We start from the raw sequence: 16,065 nt of genomic DNA, 5'->3' as shown, positions 1-16,065 counted from the left end.
TCGCTGGCAATATTCTGTATTTTTTTTTGTCAGTAAATCCCATAAAAAGACTAAAATCAACAATGAATTGATGAAGTATTACCTTTTTATTCAAAGCCTATTAGAGCCTATTACCCTATGCCATAGCCCTCCATTGTTGTCCAAAAACTATTAAAAACACATTAAGGAGACATAGTTGTAGTTTATCTAGAGTCAGTTCTACTTAGATTGTTGCATACACTCACTAAAATATTCCCTACCAAATGCACTGTTTATTCCTGTTTGAGTAACGGCACTAAATTTGATATTTATTACCTATTATTAAAGATTTAGTCATTGGCAATGAATCAGCTTGGTGCTGAGAACTACAGACAGGTTAGGAAACTAGGGCTGCAACTAACAATATTTTCATTATCAATTAATCTGCTGATTATTTTCTCGACTATTCAATTAGTCGTTTTGTCTTTAAAATGTCAGAAAATAGTGATATAATTTCCCAGATTCAAAGGTTATGTCTCAAAATATATATATATATATAATATATATTATATTGTTCAAACAACAGTCCAAAACCCAAAGACATTCAATGTACTACCATGTATGGCCAGGAAAAGCATTAAATCATTGCATTGGAGAAGCTAAAAGCAGCATTTTTTAAATTTTTTTTTACATATTTGCCTAAAAAAATGACTAAAACGATTATTGATTCTCAAAATAGTTGCCACTTAATTTTTTGTTGATCAATTAATCGACTTATTGTTGCAGCTCGAGACTAAACACGTCGTTGGTTTTGGTCGTTTCATGTGATTTCTTTACAGTAAGGAAAAACATAGAAGAAGAACGCCAGTTTTATCCTTTATGTTTGACTCCCCTTCTCTCTCTCTCTCTCTCTGTGTCTCTCAGCGAGGTGGGCGAGTGATGCTTCACAGACCATGTCAATGGGAAAATGAATGAAACACACAGCCGTTTTGGGGAAAATGAAATTGGCTGCTTCAGAGTGTACAGAACTATAGGATTGAGTGTGACTGTGTGTGGTAGATCGCACTGGATGCTTATATACTAATATATTTTGTATACGCTGCCTTGTGTGTGTGTTTGTGTGTCCACCTATGCATATTTGTTTGTATCTCCTGAAGCACCTAATAGGAAATGACCTCAATGAAGCGTTCCGGAGCGAGTCGACAGCGTTTCTGTCCTCGATTTTTTTTTCGGAGCCTAAAGAACTTCCTCTCCTTTTCACATTTGTCAGACAGAACACCATCAACTCTCGAGTCTTGAGGGCACTTTTTAGTCTGATCGCAGTCCTTTCTACATGTCATCTGTTTAAAGTCATCTGCATTTTTATGAAGCATATCGGCACGGTTAAGGAGACGAGGAGCTGACAGTTTATAATAACAACCAGAATGAAAAGGGAAGAAGTAGTGGTAGTTGGCGTCAGAGTCTTTAAGAGTCATTACAAAGCTTTCTAATAGCTGCAAATTGCAGCTAATGCAGCTTATCGCTATGGAAACAAGGTGTATGTCAGAAATATTAGTAAGTAATAAAGTTACTACTATTCCAAATGGGAATATGTCTTCATGGTGAAATTATTTAAACAAATTACTCCATAATCACTGAAAATTGTGGTTTAAAAGGCATAGTTTTGGGGTAATCAGTGTGTGTTTTACCTCTGCAGGTGGAACGTGGTGGGCATCCAGGGCTCTTTGATGAGCTACTTCACAGAGCCGATCTACTTCTCCAGCATCATCCTTGGCAGCCTTTACCACGCGGACCACCTCTCCAGAGCCATGTACCAGCGCATCGCAGATATCGAGGACCTGCCCCAACAGTTCACCCTCAACAGACCTCTACTCAGCGGTGAGTCCGCTTTGATGTCGGAGTAGAAAAAGGAAGAGAAAAAAGGAAGAACTGCTAAAAGTTTAACTAACCAAGAGCTGAGGCTGAAGTAATAGCATGACGGTGTTCACATTTTATGTTTTTGGAGAGATCTCCTTGTTAATCTTCGGCAATCAAACTCCAGCTGTCTAAATATCAAAGAGGTAGACTATAATCCTAAGCAGTAAACACATGTATCCACCTCACTGGTCTGTCCACAGCAGGAAGACAGTTATTGCTTTTCTTCTCTGTTTGATTGGAGCTGACATTTACCTACTTCTTGGGGAATTTGAATAGCTTTATCATTTTGTGTAAATTTTCAGCATTGGCTTGACCTTTAAAAAGGCCGTATAGACCAGGACTCCCGCAGTTTTTTAACTTTCCATTTTTAGATGTACCGTTCAGACTTTGTCTTCTGATAAGCATTTCAAGTATTCCTATAAGAAATGTTGCCAAACGTCTTTGTATTAAACACATGTGGTCTCTTAAATCTTACTTATTTAGTCATTTTATTTGTCTTCTTTCTTTCTTTCCCTTGTTTTAAGAAAAAAATGCTTTTCTTTTTATCCCTCTCATCTTCATATCACATAATATATACAGCATTGTACATGTGCTGCAGATGTTTACAGACAAGACGAGAGAATCTGGTAAAGTAAAAATCACAACACCTAAACCTAACCTCCCTTGCTATAGTGCTACAGTACCTCACACGACACAAATGCGCAGTTTACAACGATAATGGCGACAGATGTACCACTTTCTTGAAACAAAGGGTCCTTGATTTTAGAGAGAAAGTAGACAAAGGCAGGTTTCTCATTTCTGTTTTTGTTGGCTGAAACGACACCTATCGCTGTTAGCATATTACGCTAACGTTAGTTCCATGCGTCGGTTGAAAACATTGTTACCAACTGACATTTAATGTTTCCAGCTGACCTGTTTTTAAAAAGGCTTCATGTCCCAGATATAAAATAATTGTCCTCACCAGTTGATTATCAGTTTATAGGACTTGAAAATAGAGAATCAGAATTGTTCTTGTAATGCAGGGTTGCTAGTCCTAGTGTTATAAGTATGATGAGGAAAGATGGAAGATCAAACATTATTTAAAGTCCAACTCCACTCAAAAATGTCTTGCTTATTGTTACCAGATGTTTGAGCTTCACTGTGCAGAATGATGTATTTCCCCGAGTTTAACACTATAAAGCTGTTTTCATAATCATCTGCTGAAGATAGAAAGTTTCTCTGTGTTTAATTCACGTACATACAAGCACGATTTGCGACATCGCAGCCGGTTTGGAGCCAATCCTGGTCTAGTATGCAACTTATAAAAGTGCAAAGTGGAAAACTGAAGCCTACAGTGCACTGTTATCAGACTTTTCAGTGAAGCAGGAGACTTCTTGTGCCCTGCATTTAAACTTTTCAAATAAAAAATAAATACATATTCATAGATGATGGATTTTTAAATGAGGGAGAAGGCGGCGATGTCATTTTAAGAATTTTAACGATGTCCTCACACTTTTTCTGTGGAATAAACTTATTAGGCATGAATAATTATTCAAAGCAAAACATGTCTTGTGTGGGATCTTGATTGGCGGCTCAACTTAATGTACATGCTTGTTTTTATTTTCAAAGAGAATATTATTTCTTTTAATGTTACAAGAGAAAAGGCTTTGAGGATGAGGACTAACAGATATGCTTGTCAAAAGTAACACTATCTTTGGTTAGCTGAGGTTTGCTGGAGTGTAAACTTTCCCAAATCCTATAAACAGCCGCTAACGTTAGCTTAAACTCTGGTAGCATCCAGGACTAGCTTCCACACAGTGGCAAAATACCACACAGTGGATGTGCTAGGTGAGAATGGGGCTTTTTTTTTAACTGTAACCTAATCCCACAAACTAACGTCGTCAGTAAATAATGTGCTCCTCGGCCTTGGAAGTAATACTCAGTTAGCTTGACATGCTAACAGTTGCAGCTCCTCATATTACTTCTCTTGTGTCCTCGGTTTTGGAAAGACTGAACAAAACACCACCTTTCAAACTCTTTAAATGCTGAGTATTATTCTTACAAGAACCACATGCACATCACTTCAACACCTGGCCTGCCCTGCCTAGTTACGGTTGCTAAGCTGTGGCTGCTGATTAGGGTTTTAGCAATTAATCAATTATAACAAATGAGAATAAACAAAACACGTCAGAATAAAACAGGTCACAAGAAAAACATCTACTCCTACACTCAAAATCAGACAGGTGAAGAAATACTGTGGTCTTTTTTTTTTTTTTTAGATCCTAGGGGACGATAAAGGTGTCATATCAGAGAGTCTGGATGTACGTGCAGCTCCCTCTGCTCCTCCTCTCTGGTTGCTCTCTGAATGACGGGTAAAGGAGATAATAGTTGGGGGACATTAACCTTTTCCGCTTTACAGAGTTTTTAGCGGTGAAGGGCTGTGGCATTAGAGCACTGAGGATTTCACCCCCTTTAAATCATCTTCTGCCACAAGTGCTGCCAAATGGGACCAAGGAGCTTAACACACACACACACACACACAAAGAGCAAGACACAGGGATTTATGGCGTCCATATATCTCCCATTTATGCCTGAGAAGCAGAGAGCTGTCTCCGTCCTCACACTCCCATTCATGCAGCGGGGTAACACAAGGTTGAGTTTCTGGGGTTCATAATAGTGAAGATATGGTTCTCGAGGTGTTGACAGTGCCGATAGAGTGAAACATTTAATCAGTATTTCTGTGTGTGTGTGTGTTACATAATCATCCCCCCTTGCTCAGTCCATGATCCCAGGTGCTTCTGATTTCAGGTATAAGTAATGCAGAAGCCAGACAGCCGGGCAAAGCACCCAACTTCAGCGTGAACTGGACGGTGGGTGACCAGGCCCTGGAGGTGATCAACGCAACCACCGGCAAGGACGACATGGGACGCGCTTCACGCCTCTGCAAGCACGCCCTCTACAGCCGCTGGGTGCGCCTACACTCCAAGGTACAGAGAGTGTAACATGTGTGTGCAAGCTTACAAACTCACACATACTGCACCCAGGTCTAGTGAAGCATTTATGTCTGTACCGTAAAGTTCCAGATTAGTACATTGAAAGAGTTATTGGTGGTTTTCAGTTGTTCCTCCTGTCCATACTGGCCACAAAGAGATCCCTTTTTATAAAATGATTTAAATGTAATTGATAGGGGACAAACTTGAGTTACACAAGTTTTATCGTCTAAAATTACAGTCTTTTTATTACCAAATCCACTGTTTCCTGGCAGAGGGATAGTAACAAAGAGGGAGGATTTCCTACTAATCTGATTGTAACTTTGGAAAAAAAATCCACTAAATCAGATTGCTCATATTATCTTCAGCTGAACTTCAGCTGAACTAGAATGTATTTTTACACAGAATAAAGCTGTGGATTTGATTCCCCGTCACTTACATAAATTACTTTAAGGGATCTCTTTATTGCTACTATGAAGAGGATAAATTTATAGACTAATAGTGCGTGTGAGGACTATTTTAAGACTAGAAGAACTTCTTAAAGTTCAAGATGGAGGAAATACCGGTGGGGCAACACTGAAAGATTGTAGAGGTGAAGTCGTAGCAGTAGCAGTGAAGGTTGGTTTCTATACTTAAGAAAAAACCAGATATTGACAGTTTGGTAAAAAGCTGACAGCTGAGAAAATTAAGCGTAAAGTTAAAGCGACTACATGTAGAATCAGTCTCGCTGATTGAATTGATGCTCCGACTTTACAAAGATTATTGTTGAACTTAACAACAGAAACACTACAATATGTTGCATAAAGGAGACAGCTGCGTTCATGGATCAAGCATACAATCTATCTCTTTTATCTTGACATGATAGCTACAGTATGATGCAATTTGATTTTGTTTTTACTTGTCGTTTACTTCCTCATCTCTCCTCTCCTCTCACCAGCTGTCATCCATCTTGCGGATCAAGGTGCTCAAGCCCAGCTCTTACCACGAAGCCAAGCAGGCAGCCACAGAGTACCACTCCGCCAAGCAGGCGCTCATCAAGGCTTTCCACAAGGCCGGCCTGGGGGCCTGGGTCAAAAAGCCCATCGAGCAAGACCAGTTCACCCTCAGCTCCTGAGGGAGTAACGGGACCAAGGGACTCCTAAACCCCCCACTCCTTCCCCCCTGACCCAGGCCTGATAGAAAGACAACCCCCATATTAACAACCAGCCCACATAGACACTTACCTCCGTCCCGTATGTTCGCACGCACATGCGCTTTTCACTCGTGGAAATAAGCGTGCATAGTTTCACAAACCATCCATAACGCATCATTCTCATTCCTCAGAGGACCTCAGCCTCGCCATGTCCTTTCTCATGATATTGACTTTTGTCCTTTTATTTTGATTTTTAATGGATGGTGTTTGGTTTTTTTTTCATCTACTCGTTTTCTGTTTTAAAACTGGAATCCATTGTTTTACACCGCTTTTGATTGTTTTTTTTTTGTTTCCCAGATACATCATGTTTTTATGCCGTAGACGTGAAAGTTGAAATTCTACATTTCTGTCTTATTTTGTTGATTTATGAGTGTAGTCAGTTTAGGGATAAAATGTAGAAACACAGGCTGATTCCTTGTCAACTAAAACCAACATATATGGACCTAAAAATGTACTTGGTAAAAAAAAAATAATAATAATGACAAAGTTTTAATTTAAAGATGCATAATCTTCAGGATGTAAATCTAGTACTGAAAAGACAGAGAACAGAAAATAGTTATAATAAACATTTAATGTGTGTTATTTGGTCCGTTCCTTAGATGAGATGTTCTTAGCCCCTGTATTAAAGATGAAGATGTTAAAAAAAAAAAAAACACTGTGGCCCTGCTCTATTCACTGACTGGAAATAATATGTAGGTCAGGTGTCACAGAAGTTTAGTACATTTTTTTTTTGTTGTTGTTGGTTTTAGATCTTATTCATTCATTCGTGCGTATGTTCTGTAAGTTATTTTATGTTACTCTCATTTCATACTTGAACAGTGGGGGGGTAAGGGGATCATGTTGAGTGTCTCGTAGCCGCCCTGACTCCTCCCCTCGCCTGGGTCTTGGGACAAGTTTTGGGAGGTGCTGCACGTTGTATTTTTCCTTGATCTAAGCCATGGCTTTGCATGGGAACTGAACTAGGAGGCCCGCAGAGCAGAAAACATGTGGTGGAGAGCCCCGTGCGTCCATCAGTGAATGATTTTTGAATGAATGCCAGCATATTCCTCCACAGGCAGCTTTGAATCTGTGTCTCTATTTTCTAGATTTCTTGTGATTGTTTGTTTGTTTGTTTGTTTGTTTTTGGGGTGGGGTGGGGAGCGGGGAGGGACAGAGACAGTTTCTTTTTATTTTTGTTGTTTTTCTTGAAATTGGGCATTTGAGGATGGGGGATTATACTGCAGTGAAAAATAGTGATAGTATAAACAAACCTCTCAGATCTTGTAACTATGTCACTTTGTGGCAGGGATTCATGATAGTTGAACTATTCCTAGAAGGCATGGCCTGTGTACTGTCTATGTAGTGCCACGCGCAGTACGTGAAGTTACATTTAATGCCTGTAGCGATCGTTCGAGGTGCAAACACGTTGTAATCCCTCCGACTTTCTCTAAAAACAACAAGACCAACATGCACTCACTGTACGAACAGACTCACGATGCTAATAATATCCGATAAACTCCTACCAGTACAATCCGACGTATCACGGTGTGATGTCATTTTAAACGGCCGTTCTCTCTTCTACATCTAACTCTCAGAAACACATTAGACGCGTAGTTCAGAAAGACCCCTCATGAGCTGACTTGACACCTGTACTGTACACCCCCCCCCGATGTTACTCGAGTGCTTCGACGTCCTCATGTTTTGAAATTTGTAAGTGAGGACGCTGCAATTAATTAACTCCTATTCCCAGTAGTAGGACATGTAGGTGTGTGTGTGTGTGTACAATCTGTGTGCTCAGGCCTCTTGGAGTCTTCACCAAAGATGATGTCCATGTGTGTTTCTGCCCCCAGTATTTCCCTTACAAAGTTTTTTTTTTTTTTATATATATATATATATATCTCATAATGTTTTTTGGCATCAACCTTTTACCGTTTGGTTTTTGTACTGTACATCCACTGAACAATGTACTGATTTGTACAAAAAAAAACTGTTCAATATGGGGTAAATGCAATTGTCAGGCTTCTTTAGTGCATCTGTAGCCGTCAGTGACCACGTGTATATTGTGACCTGCGATCATTATATTGCTGCAGTACAGTCATTGATTTATTTTTGGATTTTTTTTGTATATAAGGAACAACAAAAATGACTAATTCTGTTCCCTGTACAATCAATTCTTCCCATACTGAACTGTTTTAGACTCTTTCCCCGTTTTGCTGGGATTGTGAAGATGTTTCTGTTCCAAAGTAAAGTTTTTAGTGGTTCTGCGTGACTCACTGGGCACCATTAAGCATGGCACCAACACTGCCGGGGTTCTTACAGGCTTCATCCTCCATTGTAGCCATCCATATGTTTAAAGAATATATATATATATATACATATATATGCACTGTAAGGTGCCTCAGCTACAAGCGGCATCCACCAGCTGGCACGTGTGATGTCATATACAGTATGTACCTTTTTCACTTCTATTTGGTTGTTTTATGACTCTGTATTAGAAAAAAAAAAACCTAAATAAGCAGGAAAAGGGAATCTCCCAGAGTTGACTTGAAGGTTGGAAAATAAAAATATTGAAATTGGTTTTTTTAAAGAATCAGAGAAGACAGTGGGAAATGGTGCCCCCTTACAAATAGACCCAGACCAAAGTCACAAGCAATACTCCTGATGTCTCCTTTACTGTCACTTTCATCACAAACAGGAGTCTGAAAGAAACTTCCCTCCCCCTGCACCCCAGACTTTGTTATGATCTCCCGTTATGATCTCTGAGGTTTTTATTTTTTGTTTTGTTTTGGGTTTTTTTTGTATATTTCCCCCCTTAAAAAGACTGCCTGCTTCTAGAGTTTTGTTCTTCTTTTTTGACTGCACTAAAGATGTCAACTGATGATGTCATGATAAGAAACCGTCCCCGTTTATGGATCGGATGGCAACTATCACAGCAAGAACTGAACTGCATCTGCTTAACCCTTTTGTGAATCCTCAATGATGGTCAGTGCCCCTCCTGCAGTCGCCTCTGTGGTGGAGGGAGGGTTTTGTTTGGTGACTCCAGAGTGGTCAGTGTATGTGTGTGTGTGTGTGTGTGTGTGTGTGCGTGCGCGTTTGTGTGTGCGTGTGTGTGTGTGTGTCCGCTCTCGGGGTTCAGAGCCACTGCTCCCCGTTCTCCAGTTGTCCGATGTGTGAAATCCTCTGCCAACAGAATCCACAACCTTGCATGTACTACCGACACTGAAGCTGCACCTAGCATGATGACAAACTTTTAAAGGACTCGTGTAGAAAAAAAAAATTAACTGCTAAAGATAGATATATAAAAATGAATAAAAAAGAATAAAAGAGTTCTTAGTTTACTTTTGCACATGGTTGGACTTCTTTTCTTATCCTGTTCTGAGTGTTGGATTGTCTGCATGTGAAACACCTTCATCAAACTGCTGGAAGTCTGTTGTCCACATATATTAACTGTATTCAGTGTAGGGCTGCAACTAACGGTTATCTTCATTACTGATTAAACTGCTAATTATTTTCTTGATAAATGGATTAGTCGTTTTGTCTCTGAAATGCCAGAAAATTGTGAAAACGCCCTTTAAAATTAGTCTAAAGGTTACGACAGGAGAAGCATTTCAATCAAATCATCACATTTGAGAAACTAAAAGCATGAAATGTTTTGGGCATATTTGCTTAAAAATGACTAAAACGATTATTCGATTATCAAAACAATTGCTGATTAATATTCTGTCGATTGATTAATCGACTAATTGTTGCAGCTCTAATTTAGCGGGCCATGAATGAAGAACACACTGGAGGTCTGTATTCATTTTCGACTGACCAGAGTTCAATATGTGGTCAAAATGTCTCCAATTTCATCAAATGCAAGTAAAAAACAACTGACGTTAATCATCATCTTTATGCATTACGACAGGACAATCTATAATCGACAGAATGACTGAAGCATCTTTTTTTCAGATTGTTTTGCTGAACTTGATGTTTTTGTGATTACAGTGAGGACATTTTTAAGCGATATCTTGATACATAAATACTCACAGAAACGATTTAACTTATAGATCAAGCAGTGATGATGAGGTCGGTGTGTGTTGCACATTTATGTATTTTGCCAAAAACTCCTCCCCTGTGCATTGATAACAATGAACAAACTGGTGTTCCCAATGGAAACATACATTAGCTTTGCCTCATAGTTTTTTACATATATTTGTCAGGGACCATGTACAAAAAACACAATCTCATACAAAGAGAAGAGATTTATTGTATCAGATATTATATATTAGTCAGCTGTTAGATCATTTACATTAACAGTCTCTGAGCAGGTAGACACAAACACTAATGCAATTAATACAAATACAAGTTCAAAATACAATAAATATGAAATTCAATCGTAGAGCCAAACAGTCACATGGACGCAGCATAAAGCGTCTTTAATCTGTCACATTGTTTGCTTGTGTTTGTATCCAGCATAGTCTGTTATTAAAGCTCCCTCACGGTGTAGAAATTACCTGCATCATTATTCAAATGCACCCTCGTGTGTTATCACTTCAGGATCTTGCATCCTTTTAAAACCTTTTTGTCTCAAGCAATTAAACAAGTGATAATCGCTAAATTGTTCAAAATATGTATTATGAATTACACTCTTGCAGGAAACTTGTTTTGCTTGCTGAGGGGAAACATTTCAGTCGACACAAATTGCAGACGTGCTTGGTGTCAATCAGACTCAAGGTGAGGGTGGATTAGTCAGACAGGAGCGTCTCATGCATTTTACTGCCGGTTTTAATCTTCAGCTCACACACAGAGTGAAGTCAGGTCATCAAGTTTTCTGTGTGTGTGTGTGTGTGTGTGTAAGTGTGTGTGTTTGCAGTACCTGTGAGGACCACTTTAAGTCCTGGTTTCACTCTTAATGTCGGGTTAAGGAGTAAAAATGTAGATGTAATCACCAACATGATTTCAAAACAGTCAGATGTTGCTTTTTTTTAATTGTTCATTAATCAAAGAGACAATCTGTACTGTCAAATATGACATTTTGATAACGTTGATTATCATTTTTATCCTGCTACTATCACCATACAATGTAGTGAACGCCAGCCTTCATCAATCCTCATATTCAGTCAAATTAAGATCTGAGAAAAGTCTGAAATTTTGGACAGGAAAACATAGAAATGATGGACTGCATCCAGCCCACAGAGAATATATCCTGAATGCAGTGTGAGTGTGTTTGTGTGTCTCTGTGTGTGTGTGTGTGTGTGTGTGTGTTCAGTGTCCCAGCAGATGCTGCCATCAAATCAATAATGAATGACAAGTCAAGTTTTGCTTTAACCACTGAAGCTTCTGTGCTCAGAACTCCATTGACACGATGAAAGCTGGAGAAAAAGCTCATTCAAACAGTTGTGACAAGCAAACGCAGACCAGACCAAAACATGTTATAAAAACCCTCAAATCTTTAATAATTCAGAACTCATCTGCTGAGTCTTTTCACGGTCGTTCTGCTGTTTACATAAACATTAATCTATCAGGATACATGCAATACATTTTACATCATATACATTAAAAAAAAAAAAAAAAGCCTGCAGACTAGTGAAACTCAAAGGAAGAAACATTTTCCCCTAAAAAACATCTGAATCATTATGATGATTTACTAAATCAGCAACTATTTTAACAATGTTATGTGCAAAAATGGAAATATTTCAACTTTTTTTAAATTTTTGTGCAGCTAATACGCATTTTTTGTACACAGAAAGTTAAATTTGACCCGTTTTTACTCAAAAATTGTTGTTTTGTCCTTCACATTCAATAGAATTCATTGAAATCAAGCTAGCTTTCATGTTTTAGGTAGCATAGGACTGTAATATAGTGTTATTGTGAATGTTTTTTTCTCCATAAACTAATAATGCAAAACCTAAAGAATACACACTCTGCTCTCTGAAAGCTTCATTAATGATTAATCACACATTTATTGACTGATGAGATATTACAGAATGAAAAATAGATTTATGGTTCAGACGTTTAGTATGAGGGAATACTGTGAAGGGTTAATGCATGTTGTGAGCAGTGAAACTTGTTTTAATACTGCATTACAATAAATATTTATGTATTTATGTGCATGAAATATGCACATGTTTTGTTAGAAGTGTTTTTTTATTAACACAACATTGTAAAAAAAATAAGCTATGTTGTAGAATCACCATCATTTCACATTGTTTTTAAAAAGAAAGACCTGTCATTATTGTGGCATTAAAGGATTTACATGTAATATTAAATTTTTTTACAAACACAACCATGTAAAAATACATTTATGTTGTAGGATCACTGGCCCTCGTTATGAAATTTGAAGGTAAAATTAAGTTCTTGGTGGGTTTTTACTAACAAAACTTTGTAAAAAAAAAAAAAATAATAATAAAAAAAATACGGTCACAGTGTAGAATAACAAGTATTGTAGTATAATTGTAAATATTAACCTTAATTTTTTTTTTAAAAAATGATTGACTGTTTTGGGGAATTATAGAATTTGATTGTAAATTGATGTCAGAAAACCTGAAAACAGCAACTAATTAAAGTACATTTATCCATAATATTCTTAAAAAATGCAAAATGATGTGTAACTTTATTGCACATTGTATGTAAATTTACTTACTTTTACTTTTTTTTACAGTGAATCAGAGTCAACATGAACACAGACAGGAGAGGAGGGCGAGGCCGCCCGGCTCTCTGGTGCAGTGGGGGTGCAACAGCGAGGGCAGCGGCTTGTACCCCTGAGAGAAATGACAAATCATTAGCTCTGGTCTGGGGGTAAATGGGAGCCGCACTCTTTCAAGGCCCAAATTTCCAATTCAATTTTCTGCTCAACAGACTTGATGTATGTGGCGAATCACATGGCAAGACCAGTCTCCACCTCGACCGGCTCCAGCCTCCTGTTATTCACTGGCCAGAGTACCTCGGTGACCTTGTGTGAGTGTGTGTGTGATATACAGTGATAGGATTATTGTCACTGCATCCACAGCAAAGAGACAAGTGAAGAGAGTCACTAAGTAGAAACATGTTCATAAAAGAACAAATAAAAATCAGTATCCAATCAACATGTTTCATCATATTTAAGCTCATTAACCCTCTGCAGTCTGTGTATTCATCTGTGAAATATAACTTTATGTGTATATCATGTAGAGACAAGCAGAGGAAACCAATTGAAAATGCTGATGTGTGGCTTCTTGTGTATCATTATGTCTTAAATTGTGAGTTAATATTTTTAAAACATACATTCAATGAAAAACTAATCAGGATAAAATCACTTTACGTGTAAATAAACTGTATTAAAGTTTTATTTTGTACTTTTTTTCTGTATTTGTGCGTACGACAAGTGAAGCCATGTTTTCTACAACTTTGAAATATTTTATAATCATATTTTCAGTGATAATCACTAAAGATTTGTTGATTTTTAGAGGCGCCTGTCTTACATTTTTCTTGTAATTTGTTTTCCTGATAGCTTTATACTCTGTGAAACTGACTAAATGATAAATTAGACTCACAGCTGAGTTTGTGCTATAAAAAAGGATACCATGCATATGGGGTTAGGCAAGGCAAGTTTATTTGTGCAGTACATTTCATACATAAAAGCAATTCAAGGTGCTGTCCATATTGCCTTAAAAACAACATAAGATATGTTATGAAATGCCATTTAAAAAAAATGGAAATAGAGACTTAGGAGTAGAAACATAAAAGAAAGTTGGCAAGATCGACCAAAATGAAGCTGGACTCCAGAGGGTGAAGTAGTAAGAAGAAGAAACTTAAAATGATAAGAGGACATACATCTATAAAACAAAATGACGAGCCAGACTTCACCAGCAGACTATTACAGAAACAGAAATGGAGAACTTTGAAGAAAGTTGCAGTTTTCCTGCTAGTATATATATATATATGAGCTCCAGTCTCAGTGTTGTGCAGAATAGCAGATCTATAAATTGGCTCCATTCTCATCTGCAGCAACAACTCTGGACTTTAATCTTGTATCGACTGAGTTTTCAAAATCTAACTAACAAGAAGACACCCCTCAGCGTAAATTAATTCACTCAACATCCACAGTCAGCCGGTAATTTGCTAAACCATCTCTTTGGCGCCGTGTTCGTAGCGATACATTGTAATTTACTCTGAGGTGATGCTAAGTGTCGCAGTGTGTGAGAGGAGCGTAAGATAGGCAAAGCGTAGAGAAGGAAGTGTCAAGAGGAGACGCAGATTGAGCTTATCTGTGAGCTCAGGCCTTCCTTTGTCAGAACACCTCCTTTCTGATGAAGACTCTTTGAACCTGACAGAATAATTAAAACGGAAGGAGGAAAAGCTGACATTTGCATTTTGACCTTTTTGATTTACGTGGCGAAAATTGCTCTGCAGTTTCCTCCCCGATGCCTTATAATATCATTCTGCCCTTGTATATGTGTGTGTGTGTGTGTGAGGAGTGTGTGTTTGTGTGTATTTAAGAGTGCAAAAGCGAAGGTGTACATAATGGTTCTATATGCGTACAGTGTGTGTATTTATGAGTGTGTTGGGGAGAATAAAAGAATAGATTTATGGCATATTACCCGGCCATCTCTTCATTAAGGAGCTGTTTCCCAGTGAGCGGCCTCTATTTGAATAGTTAAATTGTTCAAGCAGTGTGTAAACGAGGACTAATAGCCCGGTGCCCTTGTCACTGACGGCCCCAAAGTCAGACTGAAGATCCTTAGACCTGAGTGTTTGTGTGTGTGTGTGTGTGTGTGTGTGTGTGTGTGTGTATGCGAGTTTAATAGCATGTTCAGTAAAAATCATTTCCGTAAATTTAAGGGTCCTAGTTTTGTTTTCATAATTCTCATTTAGGTGTCTTCTTTCAGTAAAGTAGTCAACTGCTTCTTCTTTAAAGGATAAGTTCACATTTTTAAAGTCTTTTAACAATAGTCAGGTGTCCATTTGAACACTGAAACAGGTTTTCCTTGCTGTAATTATTCCTCCTGCTCATGCAGCCATTAAAAGATTTTTCCTAATGCAATTCTAATGTAAGTGATGGGGGACAAAATCCACAGTTTTGTTTTGTGCAATATATATGAGGATTAAACTCCAAACATCCATATTTTTCAAATGAAGTGGATATCCTTCTTTTTGTTACTGTTTTTCTACTACAGTTTAACAAGGAAACAGTGTCCAGGGAAACAAAACGAGGGAATTAATAACTTTGGAAGTCATTTGCTTGATTTGACTAATCTAGATGGCTGAAGCCTCATATTAACTTCAGATAAACTTTTAAATACATTTTTGCTCAAAATGAGGACTGTGGATTTGGTCCCTTATCACTTACACTGGAAGTACATTTGAAAGGGATCTTTTAATAGCCTGTATGAACAGGAGGAATGATTACAGCAAGAAAAACCTGTTTAATTGTTAATATGGACCGTTGACTATTGTGAAAAGACAGGCTTGAAAAAACATATGCCTATCCTTTAAAGGAATAGTTACACATTTTAGGAAATACATGTATTCGCTCTCCGGGGGTTAGATTAGAAGATCATCTGAGAAGATTGTCAGCTTTTACACTTTGGTTTTGGTACAATTTAAACAAATGAGACATACGGTGTTAATTAGTGCGCTTTAGAGGTGCTTGTTTGTTAATTTTGGACAGAGCTAGGCTAACTGCTTCCCCTTTGTTTCCAGTCTTTATGCTAAGCTAAGCTAACTGTCTGCTCACAGTACTGTAGCTTCATAATTAACGTACAAACATGAGAGTTGTATTCATCTTATCATCTAACTCTCAGCCAAACTACTCCTCTATGGGTTTGTATTTTCACTTTCCTAAAATAAAGAGCACTACAACTTTTTGCACATCAAGATGAAATTGGATATTCAGCATCACCTCCTTCTCAATGTGATTTGAACACAGCCTAAACTTCCATATTAAGTCACCCTGGAGAGACAGTATATCTCTCTGTCACGCTGACCTTCAGAATGTGTGTCTCGTAAGAAACGCTCTCAGAAATTTGACTCTGACGTCCGGCTACAGAATCTCCCGGCATCGTTTGTCCAAGGTTAGGACTGAGAACG

At 38.1% G+C, this 16,065-nt stretch overlaps 1 protein-coding gene across 5 annotated transcripts in view; it reads left to right on the top strand.

Annotated features, from left to right (window-relative positions):
- The window catches only part of adarb1b (adenosine deaminase RNA specific B1b), a 116,429-nt gene extending 107,076 nt beyond the window's left edge, over positions 1 to 9,353 (top strand). For all 5 annotated transcript variants that reach the window (XM_067603121.1, XM_067603122.1, XM_067603123.1 and 2 more), the window contains 3 exons: positions 1,655 to 1,836; positions 4,663 to 4,841; positions 5,782 to 9,353. In XM_067603121.1, coding sequence (XP_067459222.1) covers positions 1,655 to 1,836; positions 4,663 to 4,841; positions 5,782 to 5,958 — 538 coding nt within the window. In that variant the 3' untranslated portion in view covers positions 5,959 to 9,353. The remainder of the gene's footprint in view (positions 1 to 1,654; positions 1,837 to 4,662; positions 4,842 to 5,781) is intronic.
- Positions 9,354 to 16,065: the final 6,712 nt, after the last annotated feature.

The sequence above is a fragment of the Thunnus thynnus genome, chromosome 11 (assembly GCF_963924715.1).
Source record: "Thunnus thynnus chromosome 11, fThuThy2.1, whole genome shotgun sequence".
In the NCBI taxonomy this organism is placed as follows: Eukaryota; Metazoa; Chordata; class Actinopteri; order Scombriformes; family Scombridae; genus Thunnus; species Thunnus thynnus.
The sequence above is the reverse complement of the archived record's forward strand: the minus strand, read 5'-3'. Positions and strand labels throughout refer to the sequence as shown.